Below are 18,207 nucleotides of genomic sequence, written 5' to 3' on the forward strand. Positions count from 1 at the left end.
CATCATTTATAACTCATTTAGCATATGAAATGGTACTATTTGGCATATTTATTACACTTAATATAAATGCCTTCATTTTCTACAAGCAGAATAGCAAACACTGTAATAGAGAGAAATTCAAAGTTCTGCACCCTGTGCTTCACCTTAGCACATGTGTCTCAGTTTCTGCTACCCCAGAGAGAGGAAAAAATAAAAGTTGAAATAAGAAAACACATTTCATCGTAAAAAGCAGTTTCATACAGTCATAGTAGGGCTAACAGCATACCTGGATATTGAACTAAATTTGATAAAATTGAACACCTTGTCTTAAGAACATTTCACTCATTCCGAAAGAGAAAGTATGTTGTCGTTCTGTCAAAAAAAAAGCCACCCCAATCTGGGGGGGACAAAGACCTCCCCCCAAATTTTCTGTTTTTGTTTTCCACATCTCTGTCTCTGCCTCCTTTATCATCACAACTACCCTGTGAAGCAGGTTATATGGAGACAGTGACTGGACCAAGATTGTCTACTAAGTTTTATGGTTAAGTAGAGATGAATCCAGGTCTCCTAGATCTAACGACACTCAACCCAGTTTAGTACTCTGGCTTGACTGAGTAGTATCATATGTTGGGTTCCATACGTTGTGAATGGTCAGATGTTAAGCTCAGACTTCCAGTATTGTTATCCTAGTCAAAATGGAGAATTACTCTCCCTTACCCATTCCCAATTCCAAGCTTAGGAGGGGGCAATAAAGCAATTTAATATGACAATATGACAATTAGGACAGCCTGAGAACAGCAAGCTGGCCCAGTCTGGCTCAGTCACACGGTCAGTGGAGAATTTTTGCTTTCCCCAGCCCTGCTGTATTTTGACAAGGGGACTTCTGGACAGAAATGGGGGTTGGGGAGAATAGCCATGTTCTAGATGAAATGAACACCAAGCCAGGAACCAGCAAGATGTTTCTGTTTGTCATATTTGCTTTTCCTGTGCTCAGATACTTATAATCTTTGGCTGTTCTACTACATTTATTCATATATATTTATTCATATATCCATTTTTATGGATATATATTCATATATACATTGTTTGCTTATATTATTTGAGATAAAAAATTCTTTTTTTCTGAAATTGGAGTCTTCTGTTTCTGTAAACCACATCAAACCCAGTTCAATTCATGCTTACTAGGAGTGTTGGGTGAGGAGGGAGCTGTTTAAGCCCTACCCTCCTCGAGAATTCAGGTAAGAGAGATTGGTCCCCTCTGAAGAATAAGTGTGGTGTAGTGGTTAAGAACGGTGGACTCTAGAGAACCAGGTTTGATTCCTCATTCTTCCACATGAAGCCTGCTGGGTGACCTCGGGCCAATCACAGTTCTCTCAGAACTCACAGCCCCATCTACCTTACAGGGTGCCTGTTGTGGGGAAAGGAAGGGAAGGCGATTGTAAGCCGCTTGGAGACTCCTTAGGATAGAGAAAAGCAGGGTATCAAAACCAACTCTTCTTCTTCTGTAGCAATCTGAAGAAAGAAGGTGAGGCAAAAGTGGTGTTAAGGTCTTAAAAGAGACAGAAGGTGAGAGGAGCATGGAGTCTTGTCTTCAGGCATGCAGGCTGGACTAAGCCTCTGAGAACCAATCTACTGGTGGCAGAAAAGCAGGAGTGGAAGAAGAGGAGCCTTGTTGGGGTCTAGTGGGGGATGGATGGGCTGAATAACTCCCTCACTCCCCCGTAGTGCAGAATCAGGCACTGGAGAGGCCTGTCTTATTGCACCATCCACATTTCCCTCATATCATCCTAAGAAAGGCTGGGCAGCGCCTCACCCATAGTCACTTATGGGAGTGTGTGAGGAGTACCCAGAAGGCTCTCAGGCTCCTGTCCAAAAGGTTGGTTACTTGGACCCTTCTGAAGCCACCATCTGGCCCTGGGTTCTGATTGCTTGGAGAGTACCCCTGAGCATGTGCAGAGAGAGTGCCAACCCCTCCTTGTTGTCGGTATGACCGAGCCCCTCATGTCTGGGGCTGGAGGTTGGGGCCTGCAGGCATGCTTGTCCTCAGTGTGCACCTTGGATCCGCAAGGGGCTTCTTGCTCCCACTCCCTTCTCAAGGCTCTTCCATTCTCTCCACAGGCTGCCCTGGTGGGGGGCACAACCATGGTGATTGGACATGTGCTTCCAGACAAAGACACTTCCCTGCTGGATGCTTACGAAAAGTGCCGCAGCCTGGCCGACCCCAAGGTGTGCTGCGACTATGCCCTGCACATGGGCATCACCTGGTGGGCACCCAAGGTAAGAGGGATGAGGCAGGTAAAGGAGAGTGGCTTCTGTGGCACCTGGCACTCCTCAGCAATTTTGCCTTCCACAGCCTTTCATCTACTTCCACATGCCCCTGACTGTTCAGCATTGCTCAGAACCTGCAAGTCTCCTCCTCCTGACTGCTCACTTCAGTCAGACCTCAGTCTAGTTCTGTCCTCTATAGCACATTGAGACCAGGGCTGTGTATTAAGGGCACCTGTGATCACACAGCACCTCAGTGGAGGGGCTATGGATCATTTGCTTTGCATGCAGAAAGTCCCAGGATCAACCCCCAGCATCTCCCGTTAAAAGGATCACTTGGAGACCTTGGAGAGGACCAATCTGAACAGACAATACGGAGGTTGATAGACCAATGGTATGACCCAGTATACGGCAGCATCATGTGTTGATGTGCTAACCGTTCACTTGGGGACAAACCAGATAAGAAGCTATGTACCCAGTGTTTTTTAAATTCAGTTTCATAGCACTCAGGAGCCCAGCTTGGATGAGGACCATAGTGCAAAGTTACAGTGGATTAAGCATTTTTCTCCACACTGTTTTCCAAATCTGAAATGGCTCTGGGGAGTCTTTACTTGCACCTTGAAGGAAATTTACAAGTACTGATACAGGGGCATGCATGTTTGATGCGTTAGGGTAAATAGTGGCTCCCTGAGGCCATTTGAGTGAAGAAGCGGGGTTCTAGTGCCCCTGCCAAAGTAAGGGGAGGGACTGTGGCTCAGTGGTAGAGCATCTGCTTGGCATGCAGAAGGTTCCAGGTACAATTCCTGGCACCTCCAGCTAAAAGGACCAGGTGGCAGATGAGGCAACAAACCACTGGCTGACAGCCCGGAGAGCTGCTGCCAATCTGATTCAGTATCAGACAGCTTTGATTCTGTTAAAAGGAAAAACACTCGGAAGGAGACATTAGAAGCCGAGAAATGGCAGGAAGGAAAGGGTTAAGCTTCCCACCACAAACCACTTTTATTGTCGTGTTTTTAAAAAGCCACGCGTGTTGAGCCTCTGAACACAAACTTCTTTTTATCTTGTATGCAGAGCTGAGTTGCTTGAGGCATTTGATATTTATTAAATACTACCCAAAGTGCAGCCTGCCATGGGGCAGGTGATAGTCTGAAATAATAAAGCAGTATCTCTGGCAGATCTCCCACACTAACCCTGGAGTCATTAGGCCTAGAAACTTTTTTTTTAATGAAGGGTTATGTTGTCAGGATTTTTGCACCAAATATCACTGTGTACCAAGTTCTGCATCAGAATTCCGAAGCAGGGATTTCCCCTGAATGTGATAGCCAGCCCAGGGCCCTTTTTCTGAGAGCCAGATTGGTGTAGTGGTTAAGTGTGTGGACTCTGATCTGGGAGAACCGGGTTTGATTCCCCACTCCTCCACTTGCACCTGCTGATGTGACCTTGGGTCAGTCACAAGCTCTGGCACAGCTGTCCTTGAAAAAGAGCAGTTTGTGTCAGAGTTCTCTCAGCCCCACCCACCTCACAGGGTGTCTGTTGTGGGGAGGGGAAGGGAAAGGACTTTGTAAGCCGCTCTGAGACTCCAAGTGAAGGGCGGGGTATAAATCCAATCTCCTCTCCTCCTCCTCCTCCTCCTCCTATATTATGGTTAAATTTAGAATACTGTGTGTGCATTAGACAGCTAGGATGCTAAGCTCTCAGGATCTAGCCAGTAAAGTTACTGTGGAGAGGCTGAGCTTGTGGGAAACACCTATTTATTTATATGGCCTTTTGAGTTGGGGGGGACCTCTTATTGTGCCTTTGGAGTTAGAAAGGTGTGGCATACAGGCCCTGACCTGGATAGCCCAGGCAAGCCCGATCTCATCAGATCTCAGAAGCTAAGCAGGGCCGACCCTGGTAAGAATTTGGATGGGAGACCTCCAAAGAATACCAGGGCTGGGAGGGAGAGGCAAGCCATCAAGCCACATCTCTGAATGTCCTTCATACCCCAGTAGGAGTTGCCAGAGGTCGCCATGACTTCCAGGCATGGGCATGCACACATACATACACACAAATGCAAAAAAAAAAAAAAAGGGTGGCATACACATGTTGTTGCTGTCTTTCTGCGTGTGCAGAGAAAAGGGAGCTGTTTGAGACTGGAGGTCTGCATTAATGCCATGGACAAGAGGATAATTTAGGTCTGCCCTCCTTGTGCCACAGGTGAAATCGGAGATGGAGACACTGGTGCGGGAAAAGGGTGTCAACTCCTTCCAGATGTTCATGACCTACAAGGATTTGTACATGCTGCGGGACAGCGAGCTTTACCAGGTCTTCCGTGCCTGCAAGGACATTGGGGCCATTGCCCGTGTCCATGCGGAGAATGGAGAGCTGGTTGCTGAGGTGAGCTGCTCGAGGCAGGGAGGGGTGTGGAAAGGCAAAGCAGGGGGTAGAGAGGCACTTGCAAATCCAGAGCCTAGCAGTACTACTGCTCCTGTCTGCAGGAGGAAAGAGGTCAGCTTTTGGGTCCTTGCTCCCTGGAGGGCAGAGGGGTTTGCTGGTATTATAAAGCTGGTCCTCCCTCCTTGCTTGGATCTCCAGTTCACAAGATGTTTGGAGAGGAGATGGCATTTCCTTCTGGCTTGCACACACGTTTTCTACTTGTATAGGTGTTAGGCCCTGCAGATTCTCATCTGATCTGTGCCAGCTGGCCCCTCCAGCTCACTGATCCATTTCACCTCAGTGACATCTACACTGGGGCTGCCGGGATCCTTTCTTCCCACGTGGGATGGCAAGATGGGGAGGGAGGGGGCAGAGGGCATTCCTTGCTCAGTTGGCCCTGATTGGGCTTGGAACCGTTCCCCTTCTTCAGGCACTGCCCTTTCCTTAAGGCTCTCAAGGGCTTTCGCCCCTCTTATGGCCTGCATGCCCTTCATCGTCTCCTGAGCACAGACATGGATGCTGTGCAGTTGGGGATATTGCTGTGGGCAGGGTTTTCCTAATAGGAATAAGCATGTCACAGCTCTGGAGCGAGTAGCAGCATATGTGCAAAGTCGCATCCTCCTAGTCTGCTTCCATTCATCTGGGAAAGCTAGCCCTTGTTCTGTATACATGATAATGGCTGTGGATTGGAATCTCCGCATCACCATCAATTGTGCATTGACCATGTGTGCAGTGGGGGGGGGGGGGGGGGAGCACATGCATTTCCTTTGAATCTTTCTTCCATCCTTCCAGATTGTGAAGTTGTGTTGGTGGGCATTTTTAAAGGTATAAATGTTACATGTCAGCTGACTTTCAGCATAAACCTAAAGTGACAGAAGAGGGAGGGGAAAACATCAGGAGTGCCTTCCTTGCCTGCCACGGACTAATACACTGTTCTGGTTTCCACTGCAGGGTGCCAGGGAGGTGCTGGACCTGGGCATCACTGGTCCAGAGGGGATCGAGATTAGCCGACCAGAGGAGGTAAGGGTGGCTCATATTGCAAGAAAATCCCCCTCCTCAATCTTCCTCTGCTCCTGCTAGGAGTTACCCCTCCTCAGTTGGTATTCAGGTATGTTTGGCCTGTCCCAGCTCAACTCCAGCAGCCAGCAGTAAAAGGGGTAATGTGAAGACCTGCATAATCTCTGGGGAACCTGGCACCTTCAGGAAGATAAAAGAAAGAACTGTCAGGTAGCTTAGTTGACGATTTTCAGGGGACACAAGATAAGTACCCCAAGCACATAGGGAGGTCTGTCGCAGGGATTGCTATACTCAAATTTGAAATGAGGTGCAAGTTTCTAACCCTCATGGTTGCTGCAGTAACATCTGTTGGCATTGCCTGGTGAAATCTCAGGCACCAGCACAAAGCAGAGAAAGCGTTCCAGTGGCCATCAAGGGGTACCTCGCTCTGTGTTTGGCAGGACAGAATAGATTATGCAAAACAAATCAAGCTTGTGCTAATTTTTAAAGGTGTTTGGTGTACAGAACTTGGACAAGAGCTTGGGGTACCCGTTTCCTCCTCTTTAGCACAGAGAATCCAGTATTGCCGTCATCTGAAGTTCCCTGATTACAGTGCTGACTATCTGTCCAGGCTATCTGCCCTCTCTGTCCCCAGACGTGGGGAGGGTCAGGCACTGCTGGTGTGCATGGCAGGGGCAAATAAGGATTGCTTGCCACACATGGAACAGTAATACCTAGTGTCCAGCAAAACCATCTGCAGAGCAGCTCCTGGTGGCATGGCTTGGCATTTGTCTCATCTCTCTGTCCTGTATGCATTTTTGCAGCTGGAAGCTGAAGCCACACATCGCGTCATCACCATTGCTAACCGGGTAAGCAACCAACCCCCTGCTCCTTGTCCCGGCAGACTGAAGCCCTCAGTTCAGCCTTAGTCCCTGCAGGTGTGCCCCTGTGCCCACCCATCCCCCTTCTTTTCACAGGGGAGAATGTATCTGGTGGGGTTCCCTCTTACTGCCTCAGGCGAATGCCTTGCCCTCTGTCTACCCCGGGGCACTTCAGCCCCCAGGCCCCCTCAGGTTCCTTTCAGCCCCAAAACAATATGGGAGAGGCCCTAGCAGATTCACCCTGCACCAATGGGGGCCGGCTGCCCCACAGCCCTGCCTGATGCCTTTGCGTATCTCCTCCCTTGGCAGACTCACTGCCCCGTCTACCTGGTCAACGTTTCCAGCATGTCGGCTGGGGATGTCATAGCCACAGCCAAGATGCAAGGTAAGAACTGCTGTTCCCTGGCTTCAGAGGGGTGGTGGTAAACTTTTCTGGAGTCAATGTAAAATGTCTGATTTTGTACTCACTTCCCAGTCCAGCAGTGCACCACCATGGCCCTATTAAAGGCTTTGTTTGTGAGGCTGCGTCCTTCCAAATAGTCCATAATTCTGACACACTGGAAGGAAGGAGGCAGGAATGGCTGGTTCCTCTTAGATCTGCCCCCCCCCCCATCTGTGCCCTCTCCTGAAGGGCCTGGTTCTGGGAGACTAGCTATGTGGTTTCTTCCATTTGATAAGGTGACTGCAGCAGTAGATATCTGCAATAATAGGTAGGGCTCTTGCTGACACTTAAAGAACCACACTAACACCTGGGTTAAAGGCACACATCTGCCATGGATCTCGTATTTGGCTTTGGACAAATCCTGTTGTCAGTACAGCCCAACAAAGGGACTAAGGGATTGGTACCTGTTAAAGCCCCAAGGAATCCTTATGCTAAGCAGGATACTCCACCAAAGCCTGAGGCTCCTCCCCCCTCTTCCTTGCAGGAAAGGTTGTGTATGCAGAGACCACCACGGCACACGCCACGCTGACGGGCTTGCACTACTATCACCAGGACTGGTCACACGCAGCGGCCTATGTGACCGTGCCGCCCTTGCGGCTGGACACCAACACCTCCACCTACCTCATGAGCTTGCTTGCCAAGTAAGGGAGCTTTGGGGGCTCGGCCTTGATAGTGCCCTGAACTGTGTATAGAGTCCTAAGCACCGAGCACAGCCCCAGTCTGAGGAGGACAGAAAATGCCCTTATGGGAGGGAAGGCTTGTGGAGCCCCAGGACAGTGACCACAGCAGCAGAGCGGGGAGGGAGTGATCTGGCACCATGGGCTGGGAATGGGGAAAGCTGCCTTACACTGAATCAGAACACTGATCCATCAAGGTCTGTATTGTCTACTCAGACTGGCAGCGGCTCTCCAGGGTTTCAGATGGAGTCTTTCACATTACCTACTACCTGAACCTTAACTGAAGATGTCAGCGATTGGACCTGGGGCGAAATGGTTTCTATTACATCTGGAATTGCTGACTTTCTTTTTATCCCTTGTAGCTTGGATCCTGGGAATAAGTTCTGAGCATGCTAGATAGCCTCAGCCATTCCTTTTGCACTAAACCTTCCATTTGCACAAAGGCCCATTGAAAACCATTGATCTTGCAGAAACAGAGGTTTTAGTGGAAGAGGAAATGCGCTCTGCAGCAGAGTCAGTCTAGCATGCATGGAATTCATTCACTGGGTGTGAGGGTGATCTGGCTGCGATATCTGTCACCCCATTGATCACCAGGGTTGATTCGGAATTCATTCATAGGATCAAAGCCTGTATCTTTTAGTAAAAAGCCCAGTAGCACCTTTAAGACTAACAAACTTTATTGTAACATAAACTTTTGAGAAACACAGCTCTCTCCATCAGATGCATCTGATGAAGAGAGCTGTGTTTCTTGAAAGCTTATGCTACAATGAAGTCTGTTAGCCTTAAAGGCGCTACTGAGCTTCTTACTGTTTTGCAGCAACAGACTAACACGGCTAACTCCTCCGGATCTGGATCTTTTAGCTGGCTTCTGGTGGTGGTGTTTTTTTAACTATATGCAGTATAATTTTATAATTGTTCTACATTGTTTTAGACTTGCTGTAAACTGCATTGGGGATCCAGATTAGGACAGAAGAGTGAGTTGGGAATGATCTAAATAAATCACTCAGTAAATAAACATGAGTGGGTAACCTTGCGCGGAGAGGCAGAGGAACCTCCTCTTCTTCAGATGTGGGACAGTGTCGAGAGAGGCCATTAGAATGGGACTCTCCTCTCCCTTCCCCTTACCACCTCTCCTCTACTTCTCCCCTAGTGACACCTTGAACATAGTGGCTTCTGATCACCGGCCGTTCACCACCAAGCAGAAGGCCATGGGCAAGGAGGACTTCACCAAGATCCCGCATGGAGTCAGTGGGGTTCAGGACCGCATGGCTGTCATCTGGGAACGTGGCGTGGTAGGTGATAGGTATGGGTGGGGTCTTTTCAGAAGGCAGGGATCCCCCTCCTTTGCAGTGGGTGCATGGAGGCAGTTCTAAGCAGAGGAGATCTGACGAATGTGAACGCACTGGGTACCCTAAAATCACTGTTACCCCTTTAAGTTGTGGGGTGAACCAACCATGCTTTATCTAGCCTCCCCAGGAGCTATAGCCTGCCCCATATTTAAGCTACTGACAGGGACATCTAGCACTACAATATTGGCCAGCACATACACATCCAGGCATGGTCTCCTAATGAAGCAAAGCGGGAAGTGGAATTGCCACTTGCGGGACCAATGGAAATTGTGGGGGGTGAAGGGGTGTCCAGAGATGCAAACAGCTGGTTGGAGAGTGGTCCTGTTCTGGACTGCAGGCTACTTATGAGGGGCAGTCCCTCCCACAACTGGAGTGTCCATGACCCTGGCAACCAACTACAGTGAGGTGCAAGGTGGTAGTCGCCACAAATCAGTAGTGACACTTGACTGCCCCTGCTTAACCATAGTCCATGTGCAACATTCTCAGAGCTCACTTCACAGTGCAGAATTGCCTGGTGCTTCTGTGCTGTTCCTCCCTAGCTCACCACCAGACTAGCCATGCCCACTCCCACCAGCCCTGTGTTCTTCAGCCACCGCTGGAATGCTTGGGGATTGGTGCTTCCAAATCCATCCCTTCTCCCATGCCCTTCTTAGCTGTGACTCCTCCTTTCCTTTGGCTGCTTTTTAAACAGTCTCCAAGAATCTCATACAAGGGGCTGCATCTCAGTGGAGCAAAGGAAGTGAGACCCACATAGTATTACCAAGGCTACAAGCAAGGGGGAAATCCCGCCACAGGCGCCTGCCCAGAGTTTTGAAACTCCTTTCAAACAGTAACAAAGGTTCCCTCCAGTGGGGGAGGAAGGATTGTAGCCAGGTAATGGGCTATGTTATGCGTGCCTCACTCAACTTCCATAATCAAGTGAAGACTGGCATTCCCCTGTCCACCCCACTGTTGCAGGGAGACTGTTCAGCCAGCCTCTCTTCATGTGCCCACTGCAGGTGGGGGGCAAGATGGACGAGAACCGTTTTGTTGCCATCACCAGCTCTAATGCTGCCAAGATCCACAACCTGTACCCTCGGAAGGGCCGCATCATCCCTGGAGCGGACGCTGACGTGGTTGTGTGGGACCCTGAAGCCACAAAGTAGGCACCTGGGACATGGGGTGATAACCCAGACAAGGGACCAAGCTCATGTTGCTATTATGTGTATCATGTTGCTAGTATGTGCCACCACAGCATTGGTGAAGCTGAGGATGGGAGACTCACTTGGGAGTCTACCAGATAAGTTCCGCGGTGCTTTCCCAAGGAAAGAAAGGGTTTTAATAATAGAACAAATCCTACGTATCCATCACTGCCACCACACAGAGGATGCAAAGAGCATCACATTTACAAGAACATTGTGTACAGTCACCAGAGTCCTCTGTGGTTCTCCAGAAGGTCATGCAATGAAGGAGGTGCTTAAAATTCACTAGACTTCCAAGTTCTCTCTTGAGTCAGTTCACTGGATTTACAAAAGTGGGTCATGTTTGATTCATGGGATTGCATGAAAATAGTAAGTTCTCGGTAGTATTACCAGTTCTGCATCTAAGAACATAAAAAGAGCCCTGCTGGATCAGACCAGTAGTACGTCTAGTCCAGCATCCTGTTTCACAAGTGGGGCCAACCTGTTACTATGGAGGGCCCCTGACAGGGCATACAGGCCAAGATCGTTGTCTGATGCTGCCTCCTAGCACTACCTCTGTATATGGAGGTGCCCTTTAGTTACTATGGTTAGTAGTCAGTGATGGACATCTACCATGAATCTGTCTAATCCCTTTTTAATGCTCTAATGCTCACAGCCATCATTACATCCACTAGCAGTGAATTCACAAATTAATCACTTGTTGAGTAAAGAAGAACCTGTATCTTCCAGTCTCCTGATTGGGGGAAAGACAGCTCCATCTTCCTTATTAGCCAAATAATAGCTTCAAACTTCTCTTCCTGCTAGTTTTTCCAAGACACTCTAGGTGGTGCAAACACAGCACAAACCTTGTTTGAATAAGAGGGGATTTTTTCTTTATTGGGGATTTGTTGCCTCACAAGTCTTTTGCACTGAAAAATATGAAAGAGCTTTATACAGAGCGAAGCCACTGATCCATCTGGTCTCAGTGCTTTCTACTCTGATTGGCAGCAGCTCTCTAGGATCTCCCCCACAGTAGGAAGTCTTTATCAGCTTTTCTGACTGAGATCCATCTAGCTAGAGATGCCAGGGATGGAAACGGAGACTGTCTGCATGTAAGTCATGTGCTCTGCCACTGAGCCCATGGTCTCGCTGTGATCGAGTAGGCTCCCCTTTTAAAGACCTCCACTTATCCCTTGAACTCTCTGGGCTTATGATTCAAAGTAGAAGTTCAGGGAGAAGATGAAGAAGAGAAATGTGCAAAGTTAAGGACCCTCAAGGACTGTTCCAAGGAATCTAGTGGGAGAGGTTCTTATTTTTTGCTTGGATCCTCTCCAGCCTTTGACTTTCTTGTTAATGTTTAACCATTAACAATGAGGGATGATATCACAGTCAGCCTTTGAATTCCTCTGCTGGAAATGTAAGCTCCCTTTGAATCATGGCTCCTACAGCTGGGAAGGACCCGAGAATCAACATCCTGCCCCAAAGGGAACAGACGTAACCGTGTCTGCTCATGGGGGGGGGGGGGTCCAGAGAGATAAACTTCCAGGGGCCTAGGAAGCTAGGCAAGGGCTAATTGGTGGGTGGCTGTACATTCATTAGTCTTTTGCTGACTTCATCTCTTAGTGGTGCCCATCCACCTGATTTTGTTGCCATATGCAAAAATGAGTTTAACCTGTGCACTGTGGGCTGCCTGCCACCCCCAGCTCCAAGCGAAGCCTGCCACCCCCTCCAGCTTTCCCTGTTCTTCCGCAGGACCATCTCAGCCAGCACCCAAGTCCAAGGTGGTGATGTGAACTTGTATGAGAACATGCGCTGCCACGGGGTGCCACTGGTGACCATCAGCCGGGGACGAGTGGTCTACGAGAACGGCGTCTTCATGTGTGCAGAGGGCACCGGAAAGTTCTTCCCACTCCGCTCCTTCCCGGATTCTGTGTACAAGAAACTGGTGCAGCGGGAAAAGGTACGGCGGGGAGGGTGAGGGCCAGGAGGGGAGCTCTCTGCACGGTGAACCAGGGCGTAGCTCAGAGGGAGAGGGAGCCGGAGGCACATAGTGGCTCAGAGTCCTGTGTTGAAATGAAGAACTTGTTGAAGGTGGCAAGTCATCACCTCTTACCCTCAGCTCTGCATTTGCAGTACCGGGGGGGGGAGGGTAAAAGCCCACTTATGGAATTGTTGCCAGGATCCCACTAAGATTGTATATGTGGTGTGGAGAAACGCCATTTTATGCTATGTTTAAGTTGGTGTGGGCCAGATAGGAGGGGACCATCAACCCTGAGGTAGGCCTTGGCCTAGTCTCCTCCTCATTCCCCCCCCCCCAACCAGCAGTCAGAGGGCAGCTCCCTAGAGAGGACAGGAAGTCCATCCAGGCTGTGAGGAGATCTGCCCCAGAATGCTGCAGGAGGGAGAGCCACTTCCTGGGCAGGAAGGGCTGTTTGATATAGTGGAGCTTTTGGGCGGGAAGCAGCCTATGAGAATTGAGGTCGGTCTGTCTGAAGGCTGGAGCCAGTCAAGCTGTCTGAGGCAGAGGCCATGTTGGGAGTGGTGCTAATCTAACCTCCTCCAGTGAAAGCAAGTCATGTGCCTGCCCTGCAGACCATCTAGACGGGGTATGTGTAGTGGAGGGAGAGATGGAGCCATTTATTATTCACCTTTATTTTGATTCTTCAGTTCACTGTTAATATGCCTGTATATAGTTGAGTGGTTTCAAAATAAATCCTTTTATTGTTGACATTGAGTAGTCCCTCTGTACCGCATAGTTCCCCCAGCCGCTTGGACACGCTAGGAGTGGGTTGGGGACTCCCTGAGGAGAACAAGGGCGAAACGGCCAGTTGCCAACTCTCCAGGGGAGCCCCGAAGATTGCCAGGAAGCCCCGAGGTGGGTTCCTGGCGACATCAGAGGGAGGTTAGGAGACTGTCCTGCCTAACCAGAGCCCAAGACAGGGACAGTGGTGGCAGCAATACCCGGAGGCAGTGGTGAAAAACTGCCCCTTCAGGTGCCAGGACAGGCAAAGGAGGGGTGGGCAGAGTGGCCAGCTGACGTGGGCCCGTTCCGCCACATGTGGGATCCTTTGAACATAATGCAAGTGCTGAGGATTATATGATGCCTGCCCCCATGCAACTGTCACGGGAGGGGGAAGCTAAAAGATGTGTATTTGGGGGAAGGGAAGGCTCACACGGTGATTATTAAATTCCACAACAGGAAGGAAAGGGTACTTTGAATTCAAAAGGACAGCAATAGAAGAGAGGACTGCTGCTCGTAGAAGCCAGGATAAAAGGAGATGGCGGGTGGGCAGAACGTTGAGAACCAGGCCTGTTTACCAGGTTCCCCATGCCCCGCATGTTTGTGTTTTCAATACATGAGTGCAGAATTTAGCATCAAGAAGTATTTTGCTTTCCGGGATGGGGGGGGGGGGAAATGTGAGGACTGAGCCACGCCCAGACTTAGTATGGTTAGCGAGGCTTGCTAGGGTGGGGGGAGGAAACCAGGGGAGCATTATTTTCCTCCCTCCTCCCCCTCCCCAGTATCATCCCAGAAAAGAGTAAGAGGTTTGGCCAGGAGGGAAGGAGGGCCCTCCCAGGAAGCAGCCCAGTGCCTGAAGTTTGTGTGAAGGAGACAAAGAAGCATTAGAGCCTGCAGCTTTGTAAGTGGACACAGGCCTCAGCATCCTGGAAGGATCCATTTCCATGTAAATGGCAAAACTGCCTAGGGAGGCCTGAAAGTGTTTGGGCAGCACCTGATGAAATCTCGGAGTTCCTTGGATCTGTAGAAAGCCTGTTCCCGGCACAGTTTAGAACGCCGGGCAGTGCAGTCCTGTGCAGAGCTGCTCCTGCAAAGAAATCCCTGGGAGTGACACTGCGCAAAATTACGCTGCAGAAAACACAGCGGGGGCTGTGTGGTCAGGAGCAGGCTTTGGAATGAAGCTCGCCGCCCCCAAAGTGTCCCTGAGTGCGTCCTTTTAATTGTTCATGCAGACACTACCTGGGATTCCTACCGGGAACGCAAAAGCACTGCACTTTGGGGAAGGGGGAGCAGCGGAGATGAAAGAAAATCAAGAGGGGCACTGGTGGGCCGGCAGGGGGAAGCCAGCTGGACAGCAGACAGAAAGCGGGAGCCAGGAGATGCAGCCAGGGGGAGCCAGCAGGAGAGGGATGTAGACGTGGGAGGGAGATAAAGACAGCCAAAGGAATATTTCCGATAGGCTGGAGTGGGGGGGGGGGGATATAGCAGCCCTGGAGTAGAGACAGAGGCAGAGAAAGGAGCAGGCACACATACCCATTCACGGCAGCCACACTTCCTACCTGTGAAATTCTACCGGCCATACGTTAATAAGGTTGAGGGGCTTGAGGGGAGGAAGTTCTCAGCCGGTTGTGTAGGGCTGGATGGGGGAACAGGTGGGTATCGATGCCCAGGTATGGGTTACAGCTTTCTAGTATCGTAGATGGTGCCCAGAGAGAGATGAGATGGCAGGAGTTATTTCAGCAGACCTGCTCCATTCAGGACTGGGGAGGGGGGAGTGGCTGCCCTCTTCTGTACTCTCAGACGTCATGGTCTTATGCCCCCCCCCCCCCGTTTCCGATGGCAACATATACTTCAGATGCAGAGCTACAGGCTGCTGGGGGGCTGGTGAGTCCTGTGGTTCTGGACTTCTGCCCCAAAGTCCAGCCCTGACTGAATGTCATCCTTTGCAGAGAGCAAGTTTCAGGATTCCAGTCCCAGAGTTATGAAAGGACAAGCAAGCCCAGCTGAAGGACCTTCCCCCTCCCCACCCCTCCCTGACTAATCTTGCTGCTAAGGAAACGACTGTGCCCCATGAGTGAGGATGGGCCCAACTACACACACTCCCCTTAGCCCCACTGAAACGCCCAAGGAGTGCCAGAGAGGCTATTGCTGGAAGCGGGTAGCTTCCCCCGTTCTGGGGCTGCCTCTCCCCAGGGGACGTGGGTTCTCACAGGTAGTCCTTTTCAGGGGTGGGGCTCTGACGGTTGTCTTTTTATTTTGTGTATTCTTTTAAAATTAGAGTTTAAAGCTTAAGAGCGTGGACCGCACCCCGTACCAGGGGGACGTGGCTGTGGTTGTGCACGCTGGGAAAAAAGAGACGGGGACGCCACTTGCAGACACCCCCACCCGGCCTGCCACAAGACACGGGGGCATGAGGGACCTCCACGAGTCCAGCTTCAGCCTGTCCGGTAAGAGCGGGGCTGGAGCGGGTCTTCTGTGGGGAGGACCCCAGGGAGTGGGATGCCCTGGCCCCCAGTGATGCTCAGGCACCTGGATTACAAACCTGTGCTCTGTCCATCACCACCACCACCACCACCTAGCCCCATTCCTCTGCCTCAAACACTCTCGGTGCCCCTCTCCCCCTTGCCCTGGAGGGGCAGCATTTCATAGCCTTGCTACCTGGGCAGCTGGGAGGGACTGACTGATATTTACGCACCCTCATTATTGGAGCACGTTTCTCTGCAAGCGCTGCAAAGAGGGTCCCAATTCCTCTGCCCCTCCTCTGCTCCAGCAGCTCTTCTCCTTACTCCACCCTGCTTGCTAAGGGCCAGCAGCCAGCTAGACCCACTCCCTGCACTGCCTGCTCCCCTGGGGTTGCCCCTGTTTCAGTGGCTGTGAGTGTGTTGACAAGGGAGGGGGGGTTGTGGTTCCCTGCATTTGTTGTGGAGGAGGAAGGCGCCAGTCTGTTGGCAGAAAGCAGAGTGCAAAGCGAGATGGAAACAGAGGACAGGAGGCAAAATTGTTGGCCACTGGTGGACTTTTGGAGGCTATAGCAAAATGCATCCCTGGAGGTACAACTTGGTGCTGGAGAAATAACCCCAAATGGCCTTTTGGGTATATAATGCAAATCAGAGGGGTGTTTGCCTTTATAAAGCGGGTATCCCCAGAAAAGCCCTAACTGTATTTTAGCCGTAGACTGGGGGAGAGCATATTCTACATGTAGGTCAGTGGGTTTAGATGTGTGCTTGGGAATTGCATATTTCAAACCTTTTCCATAGGTTCGGGTGGGGGGGGGCTGTTCTGTAGAGCTATAGGCAGTTGCATATAAAAGGAGTCATGTTTTTTTTTTTTATAGGACATGGACCTCTTTAGTGAGGAAATAGTAGGCTGGGAGGCTCCTGTGCAAGAATAGGGGGTGTTGTCTTGTGCTGTGTCTCTGTGGAGGCGTGATGTGTCTGTTGTGTGGGGCTGAGGGGCATCTGTTCTATGGACTCCTGCAGGAAAGATGCTTGCTTGACCCTCTTCATTCATTCACTCTCACCGATTCACTCATCCAAACTCATCATAACTTGGTCTTCATCGAAGACTCAATTTCAGCCAAAACATTAAAAGTGTAGACTATTACATTCAAATTCACGGCACTCCAAGTGAATGGCCCCCAAATTTGAATGGTGTAACCCTGACCTCGGGGCAACATTCCTCCCAGATGTTCTAAGAGCTTCTCTGTTGCTGGATCGGCCCAAAGTGGTTCCATAGAGTTTCCCATCCTGTTTCCAATGGTGGCCAGCCGGATGCATCTGCGTGCCTACAAAGCAGCACGTGATAGTAACACCCTTCCCCTGTCCTTTGTCCCCAGCACCTGATAACCCGGAGATATTCTGCCTTTGAACGTGGAGAAGCTGTTAATAGCCCCTCTTCTCCTCCTCCATGAATTTCTCATTGCTCAGTGTGTGTGTGGGGGTTTGCACTTGTGAGCCCTGCATGATTTTGCATCCTCCCTACATCCTTGTTCATCTCCACCCCCTCCAGCACGCCCTCCCTCCTGCCTCTTACTCTTCTCTTCCTGGGGTGCTGAAGACAGGCCTTTTGAGCCCTGGGTACTGCCTCCCTACTTGGGAAGGTGGGTAGTTGAGCAGGATATGGCCTTGCAACAGCAGCCTTCCTCTTCCCAGCACCCTGTGTGGTCCCTAACAGGGGGGGGCAGGATGGAGCAGGATGCAAAAAAGAAAAAGAAAGAAGAGAAGATCCTAACTGACATGCTTCTGATGCGGCACTCCCCTCCCTTCTCTTGCCACAGGTTCTCAAATCGATGACCATGTTCCAAAGCGAGCTTCGGCCCGGATTCTCGCTCCCCCCGGAGGCAGGTCTAGCGGCATTTGGTAACTGCCCCCCAGACTTGTCCCCCAACTAAGGACGCCATCACCACCCCCCACTTGCCCGGCTGCCTTCCACACCCTGCGAGCCTGAGGCGGCCACACCTTTCACCGGAGCCAGCGACACCGGCGAGCCCTCCACCATCCCGTGCCCAATGCCATGCGGACGCAGACGGAAACGAGGCTGAGAGGGTGGGGCCCGCGCCCTGCCCTCCTTACTGCAGTGGCTGCACTGAAATGTAGGGTGATGCACCCACGAAGAGCCTGCCTCTGTTGCTGTGTGAGTGGAGGGTGGGAGCTCCCTCCAGCGCCGTGGTGGTGAGGGGGGGGGGATCTGGCCTGGGCAGGGGGCAGGGCTGAGGGGGCCTGTCTGTGCCGGTTCCTTTCTGTTTTGCACGTTGGGTTTTTTGGATCAGTGACATTTTTGACTTGTTTGTGCATCACGTGGGGGAAAAAATACTGAAATAACGGTACTTTTGTGTGACTAGCAGTAGGATAGACACAGGGAGGGGGGCACGGGATGGGGACCGGGTGGGAGGACAGAGCCGCCCCCTCGCTTCAAACAGTCGTCTTTCTGTGCAAGGTGGTTCAGGCCAGCGTGACCGGAGGGTAGAGGAGCTTCTTTCCTCTCCCCCTTGGGGAACAGCGTCTTGGACTGAGTTGGCGGGGGTGGGGGGGAGAGGTTCCATGCCCCCTTGTTTTCGTACTCCCAGCAGATGTCTCTCTAGACAGCACTACAGCCAAGTGACGGCAAAGCCCCTTCTGCAGGCCCGTCAGGCAGTGGGCAGAGCTAGATGGCAGGAGGAGAGCTTAGGCTCCTGTTGGAGGATGCAGCCTAGTGGTTAAAGCAGGAGAGGGCTGGCAGGCAGGGACTCTGTCCTCCCTCCAGTTCCCCTGTCTGTCTGCACAGCTATATGCAGCATGATCTTCCACCTCCTCACTTTCCATCCT

General features: G+C 51.0%; 1 protein-coding gene across 1 annotated transcript in view; it reads left to right on the top strand.

Moving 5' to 3' along the window:
* The window catches only part of DPYSL5 (dihydropyrimidinase like 5), a 42,602-nt gene extending 25,269 nt beyond the window's left edge, over positions 1–17,333 (top strand). Inside the window, exons 2-12 of the mRNA XM_015415146.1 lie at positions 2,098–2,256; positions 4,441–4,620; positions 5,611–5,679; positions 6,480–6,524; positions 6,846–6,921; positions 7,463–7,619; positions 8,806–8,947; positions 10,003–10,145; positions 11,917–12,124; positions 15,183–15,351; positions 17,181–17,333. Of these exons, the coding sequence (XP_015270632.1) occupies positions 2,098–2,256; positions 4,441–4,620; positions 5,611–5,679; positions 6,480–6,524; positions 6,846–6,921; positions 7,463–7,619; positions 8,806–8,947; positions 10,003–10,145; positions 11,917–12,124; positions 15,183–15,351; positions 17,181–17,266 (1,434 nt within the window). The 3' untranslated portion in view covers positions 17,267–17,333. The remainder of the gene's footprint in view (positions 1–2,097; positions 2,257–4,440; positions 4,621–5,610; positions 5,680–6,479; positions 6,525–6,845; positions 6,922–7,462; positions 7,620–8,805; positions 8,948–10,002; positions 10,146–11,916; positions 12,125–15,182; positions 15,352–17,180) is intronic.
* Positions 17,334–18,207: the final 874 nt, after the last annotated feature.

This window comes from Gekko japonicus, unplaced genomic scaffold (genome assembly GCF_001447785.1).
Source record: "Gekko japonicus isolate JY-2015 unplaced genomic scaffold, Gekko_japonicus_V1.1 scaffold63, whole genome shotgun sequence".
Lineage (NCBI taxonomy): Eukaryota > Metazoa > Chordata > Lepidosauria > Squamata > Gekkonidae > Gekko > Gekko japonicus.